Consider the following 10364-nt stretch of genomic DNA (forward strand, 5'->3'; position numbering starts at 1 on the left):
TGCCACAAGAAATTTCCCCCCCCCCCGCTTATGTGAACTTCCGTCGTCTCTCCCCCCCCCACTCCACAGATCGCTCACTTCTCAGTCCCATTCCATTCCCTTGTTTCGTATGGATCAAGCCAAATTAGCCGAGGCTAGTTTTATCCAACTGATCCAGTCATTTGCTCGATTCGCCGAATGCAACTCGTTGTTCACCACTGGACTTTCGTCAATCCCTGCGAGTAGTGCATGGTCCACTCTGGCCAATGGCATTCCCACCGTCTGGGATGATTCGAGGCAGGATGAGCATGAAATGGTTGAACGGTATTTGAAACTGCAGACAATCCCGATCCGTTTGGATGTCGTGGTTTCCGAACTGACCGAACAATCAGCGAGCGCTGGTTCACCCTTGGGTGGTGAGTGTGTTTTATTTGTGTTGTGCCATGTTTTTTCACACTTTGATGATGAAAGCGGCCAGAATGGTAGCCGTCGACGGCACTACCACCAGGTTACTTAAGTTTGAACAGCAGTGACCAAAGTGTGAGTAGTTCAAGACCGAAATGGTCTGAAAACACAGTTGGTAACCATTGTCTCTCCCCATTGGATTCTCCTATCTTGAAGTACAGTATCCCTCACTCAAGGGCACAACTTCGTGGAACTCGTGAATATCGTCTAGAAGTGAGGTGAACGAGGGAGGATGACCGTATTGCACCGACGGACAACAAGATGTCCGTTTGTATCTTGATGATTTGAGCAGCTTTTGCTTTTGGGTTGAATTTTTCCCGTTATCTGGATTGGCTGCTCCACGTGATCATTATTCATCCGTATGCGCGACTCAAACATACGAGGGCAGCGCGTTCCTCAGCTCCAACCCATTGCAATCTGGCGTTTCTTCCAGTTAGCCAAATCCGAATAAGAACTATCAAAGGTGATTATTTATCGCGGAGATGGCAGACTGAAATGCTAATCCACCGATTAACCCGGGTCAACAGCATTTTGTTGTTTTTTGCTGTGGGGGGGGGGGGGCGAATTTACTGACCCTACCTTTGCCCCTTGACTTCCCCTGTCTAGGCTTGTGTAACCTGGCAGTGTCCCAGCCCCCATGCTTCCTTCTGGTAACATAGCAGTTAGACACCAAAAGGGTGCTAGGGTCAACAGCATTTTGTTGTTTTTTGCTGTGGGGGGGGGGGCGAATTTACTGACCCTACCTTTGCCCCTTGACTTCCCCTGTCTAGGCTTGTGTAACCTGGCAGTGTCCCAGCCCCCATGCTTCCTTCTGGTAACATAGCAGTTAGACACCAAAAGGGTGCTACGTCGATTTGTTGCTGTGGGATAGATCAGCCACTTGAGGAGGCATAAGGTATTTCTTCAGTCTCGAGGGGATCTGCTTCTTCAAAAGGGAACTGGAATGAAAACACCCATTTCTCCTAAAGAAAACTATCAGTCACCAAGTGCTCTACACTCAAGTGATATCCTTCTCAGCAGGTGTTGAGCTTTCGGTCCGCTGCTCACTATCCTGTTTCCTCTCCATATTCATCAGTATCACATTCTGTCTGGGAGTTCATTTTGGGTGACCGTGTTCGATTAGAATTACTCAATAAGCATCGTAGGCAACGGAAACGATGCTTGGTGACTTTCATTCCGCGTATTTTCCATTGCCAGGTCACATGCCCACGTTTGCTGCTTCATCTTTTCACCGCATCCGTTTACACGTTGCCGTAGCATTCTTTCCTTTTGTGCCTTCACTCGTTAAAAAAGTCGCAAGCGTGGCCGACGGTTTCCTAGTTGTGTTTCTTCAAGCACACGGCGCAGAAATTCTGGAATGTCAGTTATCAATGTCAGTATAGCAAGGATAGAGTGTTCTGATTGGTCAGTGGGAAAGTGATCCCAGTTCTCACGATTGGCCGATAATCCGGCCTTCCCAGTTTGCTCACTTTGTGACTTCCACCGATCACACTTTGGTCCTTTTGGCTCCCATCAGGACCGACTGGACCCGTATTCATTGTTTTCGTTCCAATCATTCCGTACAAACAAATTCCGAAATCAGTATAGTTCTCTTGGTCAGTCATACCTGCACTCGCGAATGGAGTAGATGAATAGGATTTGGCTTTCGATCGCATGCTCTCATAGGTTCGTAGTATTATACATGTCGCATACAAAAAAGCTTGTTTGTCTCTGTACTGTGCTGTACGTTACAGTGCCGGTTGTGACGTTTATCGACCGATCAGACAGAGCTCTCGGCAATTCGGCACATGTGTGAACGCAGCTGACAAAGTTGATGTTGAATCGTTGGAACAACAAAGACCGATAGTATTTGTTTTTTTCTCGTGACATTTGTCTCTTCGAAGAGGCAGTGGAAAACAGTGGCAGCATGTTAGTACTCCGTTGGAGTCGTACAAAGGATGTCAGACAGTTATGGGTCTTTTGAATTAAGTAGTTGGATATCTTGCACTCTGTGTCTCACTTTTAAAACGTTCTCTTTTGTGCTACCGGATCAATACTCCTGAAGATGAAGACGCGCTGGGCTTTATGCAATATAAACCCGTGGTTTGAGCCCTAAACGAACGCTGTAACAAATAGTGTGTGATGAGCGGGAATTATTAAGATACGCCCAATAAAACATGGTGGGATGATGGTTTTGCCGCGCAACACAGAAATAGGTGGTGCGCATGCGTGATGATGTGTTAACTCGGTAGTTGGCGTAGTGTTGGTTGCTTCAACGCCTGTTCGGACATATACGTTGCCGCTGATGCTATAGCTCTTCTGTATCCCCGTGCCTTCGTCGGGGCTGCTCGGCACTTCCATCTAAGGGTTCTTTTCTGTTTTGGTGCCAGCTGACTCGTTTTGAGTCGTTTAAGTGCATCGATTAACGGAAAGCAGCTTTTTTTACTACTGAACCAACGCCATTGATAGTTCAGGGGGGGGGGGCTGTGTCCAATACAAGTCCAGGTTTAGTACTGGAGTAGAAATTACCTAATGTTAAGTGGATGGCAGTCGTTTACCACGTGAGTGGGAGAGTAACTAGGGTCTGTTCTGCCTATTGCTTGCACTGAACTCTTCGGATGATCTCGCGGATGCAGTTCATAGGTTCATAGGTGAAGCATATGGTGGGAACACCGGATCAGCAATTCTGAAGTACGTCGAATTGTATTCGGGAGAAATAACTCACCCTCGATCACACTGCATAGGTTGCGCTGGCTTGGCTACGTGTTGTGTATGCCAGTCGACCGACTTCCTCGAAGGGCTCTTTTCGCACAACCACGTGAAGGGTGGAAGAGAGTCAGAGGCGGTCAACCAATGACTTGACAGCGAAGTATGAAAGCCATTACAAGCAAACTTAGCCGCGTCTTCTTGGATGGGGACCTCGAGACGGGCCAGATCAATGGCTAGAGACATTGTCAGATATGTCCCAGTCGCGCCCTCAATGGCGCTCGTGCATCCAAGCTATTGCCTTCAATGCATAGCTCCTTTTCCAACCCCCCCACTTGACAGCCCACTGTACCTATCCCCCCNAAAAAAAACATCGGTGAACGAAACTGCGGCAGCTACAACCACTGTACGACAAGTACGCGGTTATTACAGCTGACAATGATGATGATGCTGAGGTGAAGCATATGAGAAGTGTTCATTTCCCGAACCACCGATGTCTCAACGTGTGTGCTAGCCTCAGAGAACTTCTAATGAGTTCTCATAAAGGAAACTACTCACACGGTTGCTGAAAACTCTTCGACAGCCCACGACCGGTTCCGCCCTTCTTGGGGCCCATTAGATAGGCACAGTCCCCGAGTTTCCATCAACCTTATGTTCTACTTGAATCTTGTGAGTATTTTCCTTTATGAAAGTATACTACGAGATATCGAATATCGTTCCAACTGAAACATGAGGCGGCCTGTGTGCAGCTCATTCAGTTGTAGAATATCATAAGCGAGAGATTCAAATGAGTCTCTCGTGAAAACCAAATTCTACTGAGTTCGTTCGGAAAACCATGTTCTCACTCCGCGAATGCGCTTCGTTTACGTAAAACATTCGATCACTAGCTCCCGTGCGCGACACCCGCACGGGGAGACATGTGCTGCTCTGTATTCCTTCTTGAGATTGGCGGATTCCAAGAGATTGGAGGTGTTTGGCTTCCAAGAACGTTATTGAGTTTGATGAAAGTGGGACTACCGCTGATCCGAACCCTTTCCTCGCATCAGCCAAGGGGCTGTACGTTGCATGAAGATGAAACCAGTGTCAAAGAATGGTGTGACTTTTTGTGAGGGTTCACGTTAGTTTCCAGGACACTGGTTGCGAAGCTTATCTTGGTAGCAGTTTTCTATGTGGGTTTGTTCACGACGATTGTCGCACACAGTCAATCGTTACCTAGTTAAGTGAACTGTTTGTGGGTAAGAGAATTCCTCTTATCCACTGCAGATGGATCAGTTGTTAGCGCTTGAGCTTACTGCCCGACCTCTATCTCTTGAATTCCCCTGTCTCGGCTTGAGCACTCATGCTTCCTTCGAGTGGCCTAGCTGCTAGGCACCAAGAGGGTGTTACAGCTGAACAATCCACTGCAGTTTCGTAAAACAAGAAGTGAACTGACAGTAAGACAACAAATTGTTTTAGCTGACTTCACATTCGACTCGAATTGAACGTTGCTCATCGCGCTGCAACATACCTAACAGAAGAGAATATGTCAAAGCTAATCGCCCTTTTCCTTTCCCGAACAGGCGCCACCCTGTTGACCGCAGACCTACTTCCCCTGTTGCCAAGCTGTGATGTGAATGGACTGAACTTTTCGCTACCCTCATTCCATCCACCGCTTAGGCCAAACGAAATCATCCGGGAAGTGGAGCACTGGTGGGATTTCGGTATGCCTGCCACCAGTCCTGCCGCAGTGCCGTCGGACAGCGCGAGTGGTACAATTGTGGAGACAGGTTCGTTTGTCTGTGCCTGATATCCATTTTGGTTTCCAAACTTGTTGTGGTACATGAAATGCGTTCCTACACGCACTGTTTATCCCTCAGCAAAAAAATTATCCATTGACACCCACATTCAAATTCAAAGTTGGTCGTATTCGACCTTGTTTTTCGTGACATGCGAAGGCAGAAGTCAAATATTTGATCCACTAATTAGTCGCACGTAACTTTGGGGATCGTCTTTCCCCCACTGATCGGCACCATAATGAATTTGGCTAACAAGCCTCTCTCTGTGCAGCGGGGGGGGGGCAGTACGCTTGAGGTCAAGGTTGACGGGGAACACCGCTGTTCGCTCTCCAAATGAGTGACCTTCCTTCGGAAAAAAAGCAGCTCATGGTTAACTCTTGGCTGCTGCACATAGCCATATGTATTAGGGAGTGAGTCATTACAACGAGGCCGAGTACGAAGCCTATTTCGCTATGAAAATGGGGCGTATTTTATTTCAGCTGTCTAATTCCAAACCTGTCGTGATCGATTTTGAGATGGATGTCTTCCTCTGAACGTGGCCACTTACATTGTTTTATAGCTGAGAGCGGTTAATATGATGGCTCACGCATCCAGCCCTCTCTAGTTTTTTGAGAACTGTTATCAGATAATTTGTGATAGGACGCGCTTGGTTTTCCGGTAACCGGCACTAGTTCGCGGGTTATGCAATTCTGGCAGCAGCTCTTAGGCACTTTCTGCCTCATCGACTTATCCTCACTCTGGAGATAGATGATGGGGTGACAGATGTTTGGTTCAAAAACTTTGGTGTTTGCGAGAGGCGTGCTGTGCAAGGGAGTGCGGTGACCTGGCAATTGGCCATCCGTGTAAAATTTATCTCTCAACAGGAGTGTTTCTATACACTGTCGAGGATATGTCTTGTGTCAGGTTATCTTCAATACGGTGGGATACGAGTCCTTAGCAGCCGGTGGCTTCTTTCTTTTTCGTTTACTGATCCTCCATTTAGTTAACTTATTCACTTACTACCCCTGCACCACGACTTCGTTGTTTCCAGCTGCCAAAGGATTGCTCATCAAGTAACAACGATGACGGGGTCACCAAGAGGGCTTAGGTGGTTCACGGCTTAGTACTAATAGAATAAATAAGTGTTCAGTTGTAAAATAGAAAAATCTTTCAATTGTAGCGCTCTTTCAGTGCCTAACCGCCGTGTCACCCGAAGGTTGTACGAGGGCTGGGATACTGCCAGGTTGCCCAAGCCTAGACAGGGGAAGTCGAGAGGCCGAGGTCGGACCTTCTAGTAGTAACATCGTTTCGATGTGTCGGTGCCATGCCAACCGAAGGAGGCATCAGACCTGAGATACTTCCAGGTTTCCCAAACCTACACTAGAGTTATGGATGAGCAGCTGAGGTTAGGTTTGAACCACGAACCTTCCGATCACAGCCATCTCGAGCGTAAGTCGTTCTGATGAAATGGGAATCCGGACAACAATGCTTTGAAGGCTTCCAATCAATTAATCAATCTGTCAGCTGTAAACCGTGTACTATGAGCACTATGGTTCCAGCTACCACAGTTTTAATCACCGAAAAGTGGGTAGCTACGTATTGAAGGTGATAGCTTTGATGCAAGGGCGTCAGTGTCACTAACCATTGGTGAGTTGTGTCACAAGGTCCCAATCTGGAGAGTCGATAATAGTCTATCCGACCGACTTTACTGGTTAGTGTTTTCATACTTCGTTTCCAGGTTTCCAGGCATGCGGACTACATGTCCTAGCCAGCGTGAGTAATTCATCTATCGCGGGAGAGTCCTTCTTCCCAGGATTATCTGGCGTATCTCAGCATTCCTAGTCCGATGTTTCCACCACACCTGACCAATGCTTCGGAGACACTGAGGGCCAAACATTGACACCTGTCGTGTGACCTCTGCATGTAGAGACCACGGCTCTGATCCATAAAGCAGCATGGATTGTACTACTGCGGTGTAAACTTTGCCCTTGGCAATCAAGTCGGCAACACAGGCGACGGAGGTTTGCAAAATCCACCCTAGCCTTCCCGTTTCGAGGAGTGACCTCACTTCCAGACAGCCCACCGGAACTGCTCAGGTAGACAAATTTATCTACCACATCGACTGACCTGTAAGCATGAGATTCGGGTTCGCTTCCGTCCAGTCTTGTAACAGCAGCTTTGATTTAGGAACTAGTGGTTACGGAGTACTCATCAGAGGAGGCCGCACTGAATCCACCAATAAGCGTTCTCGTGCCTTTCATGCCTCCTCGACAGGTCATAAATTTTCCGCATTTCAGTGGTTTCTACTCGATGCGGGGCTGATCCAAAACAGCTTCGCGAGGCCGACGGTCCCTTGACATGCGACCTGCATGACGTAAGCGACGTAACCCATTGGATCTGGGTGGTTCATCTATTACACACTAGTTTCTTCTTCCAAGGACTGTCTGATGTGTCGCAGAGTTAGTCTAAATTTTCCCATCACACGTGGGCAATAAGTTGAGGACACGGAGAGTTTTTGCACATGTGCGAAGAGGCCAAGTTTCCTAGCCATAAGGCAGTACTGATAGCACCTCTGCAATGTACGACCTCTTGGTAGACACACAAGTTACCCGGGTGCCAGAGGTTAGACAAAGCCATCTTGTTTTTCTCTTTGGGGCGTTGCTTTCGTCTTCCGCCAGTCTTCAAGGAATGGTCCTAAATTCCTGCTTACTTTTAAGGGTTCAATATTGCATTTATGGTGGCGTAGGGCACCTGACAACGGTCCCATCAGGTTCTCTGAATGCTTATGTGTCGTCGCTACCTTAGTTATGTGTGCAGTCTCATTATAGACTCATTATGTTCTATACAATACGGTTCAATCATCCGCGGGATCGATGTGCGGACAGGGAAGGGATTTAGTGCTAGCTTACCACAATCATTCCGAGGTGCCTACACCTCCAGACATTCACTTAAGCAATCTGGATAGAAACTGACAACAAGAACGCTACTGATACCGGTTGGCAGCCATACGTTGTGGTGTCTCAAACCAGACACAGTGAGGATCATGTGGTCCCCATCCTGGAAGGCGAGTAGCACGGACAGCACCCAAGCGTTTCGTGGTCTCCTTCATACCCCTCTGTCAGGTCAAGGGTTGGCCACCTCTGTTTACGCCACTCTGCACATTCATAGACCTCCGGAGGAACAGTGGATTTATTTCAAGAAGCCCATTACAACACAGAGAAGGTAACATTTACTGAAAATTGCAGGACATGCGTAAAACTCGCCACTAAGAAGTCAATTTTTCCAACGCCGTAAGCTCTCCTTTTAGTGATATTTCATAGCACGCTTAATAGCTTGTTTGATAAAATGTGCGTTCTGTCGTCGACGTAAAAATCAATAACCTGATTTTCGTGGACCCCGAGCCAGAATCAGCGGGCCCTTGTTCTAAACTGGCTGTGAACTTTACACGTTGTCGTGTAAAGTGTGAGCGGAAAGCGCACTCATTTGACCAAGAAGCCAGTCAGAGTACTACAAACGTTGACGAACAGTGCAGGGATTTCGGTCGAGCTGGAAAACAAAAACGATGTTTTTCTCCGCCCAACATTCGCTGGAGGCACCACTTTTCGAAACCTCGGTCTCAGTTGTTTCCCTCTCCTTATGAGTCCTAATGTTATCATGACTGGTAGGTTTGCAACTGTCGAATAATTTATATATATATATATATATAAACCGTTGTTGAAGTCAGAGTCGATAGGGCGTGAACGATGTGCATCTGATTCAGTTGTTTGTGTTAGCGAGAACAGTGTGGACAGGCGGATTGGATCAGATTAACGTTGAACTGAGCTGAAGGCAAGCTGGAGGCTTCAGTTAGCTTTGCATTAAGTGGTGCTCTGGAATTGGGTTGCTTTTGTATTACGCATCAAATGGTAGCTAGATCTTCCTCTTCTGATAATCCGCTGGTTCGAAGTGGCTATCCGTGTTTGTTCACCCCGTATCTGTTCGCTTACTCCAGCCAACCTAGCCGTTCAGCTGTAGCACCCTTTCGGCTCCTAGTTGCCATGCCATCCGAAGGTTGCACGAGGGCTGCGATACTGCCAGGTTGCCCAAGCCTAGACAGGGGAAGTCGAGAGGCAGAGGTCGGGTTCGAACCACGGACCTTCCGGTCAGTAAATTCGCGCTCCGAACACTTGGACCATCTCGCCCCCTAACCCAGCCAGTCTTTTGAGTATTCCCGGTGGTTCACGCCCTTACAGTTAGCGATGTGCATCTGTTTCAGTTGTTTGTGTTAGCGAGAACAGTGTGGACAGGCGGATTGGATCAGATTAACGTTGAACTGAGCTGAAGGCAAGCTGGAGGCTTCAGTTAGCTTTGCATTAAGTGGTGCTCTGGAATTGGGTTGCTTTTGTATTACGCATCAAATGGTAGCTAGATCTTCCTCTTCTGATAATCCGCTGGTTCGAAGTGGCTATCCGTGTTTGTTCACCCCGTATCTGTTCGCTTACTCCAGCCAACCTAGCCGTTCAGCTGTAGCACCCTTTCGGCTCCTAGTTGCCATGCCATCCGAAGGTTGCACGAGGGCTGCGATACTGCCAGGTTGCCCAAGCCTAGACAGGGGAAGTCGAGAGGCAGAGGTCGGGTTCGAACCACGGACCTTCCGGTCAGTAAATTCGCGCTCCGAACACTTGGACCATCTCGCCCCCTAACCCAGCCAGTCTTTTGAGTATTCCCGGTGGTTCACGCCCTTACAGTTAGCCTTTTTCAACTGTACCTGGCAAGAGGGTGTTGATTGGCCTATCGATTTTTTGATACTGACCAAAATAAGAGTCTGCATGTTTTTAGGAAAGGACATTGTATGGTTCGGATGGGAAGAGACAGACGAGTGTGAGGATATAAATGGTACAGCATACTGGTATCCTTTTACGTCCTTTATTGGTCAGACAACTCGTGTTTAAGAACGCAGGCTGACATTTTGGAGATGTCTTTCCAAAAACTCGAACTTGGATCGTTGAAACGCAAGTCCATGGTTCTGACTACTGGGTTATCCGGACCCGGAATTTCTGAGGAAAATACAGAGCGACTGTGTAACGACGAAATTACTGACACTCGCAAGTAGATTCAACAGTTCCTTAGCAGTACTGATGATCTGATGCTGCGCAATTGAATGTAGTTCACTTCTTTGAGCGGCACCAGGGTTTCTCCCCACTTTTTAACTCACACAAATCTATCCTGAAACCACTTACAGTGTGACACTACTTGTAAGTTTGACGAAACTTCTTCGAAGACCCACTAGTGTTTACGTCTCTTTTGTAGCCTATCCAGTAAGCTCAGTTCCCGAATTTCCATCAGTGTTACGTCGTACTTGAGCACAAAGTTAAAGTCGAATTTACTGACCGGAAGGTCCGTGGTTCAGTTCCCGACCATCAGTGTTACGTCGTACTTGAGCACAAAGTTAAAGTCGAATTTACTGACCGGAAGGTCCGTGGTTCGACCCCGACCTACCTC

At 47.6% G+C, this 10364-nt stretch overlaps 1 protein-coding gene across 1 annotated transcript in view; it reads left to right on the plus strand.

Moving 5' to 3' along the window:
- The window catches only part of T265_10728 (hypothetical protein), a gene marked incomplete at both ends in the record, with an annotated part of 92524 nt that overhangs the window by 28812 nt on the left and 53348 nt on the right, over positions 1 to 10364 (plus strand). The window contains 2 exons of the mRNA XM_009177188.1: positions 70 to 395; positions 4689 to 4895. Of these exons, the coding sequence (XP_009175452.1) occupies positions 70 to 395; positions 4689 to 4895 (533 nt within the window). The remainder of the gene's footprint in view (positions 1 to 69; positions 396 to 4688; positions 4896 to 10364) is intronic.

The sequence above is a fragment of the Opisthorchis viverrini genome (genome assembly GCF_000715545.1).
Source record: "Opisthorchis viverrini unplaced genomic scaffold opera_v5_399, whole genome shotgun sequence".
NCBI classification, from domain to species: Eukaryota; Metazoa; Platyhelminthes; class Trematoda; order Opisthorchiida; family Opisthorchiidae; genus Opisthorchis; species Opisthorchis viverrini.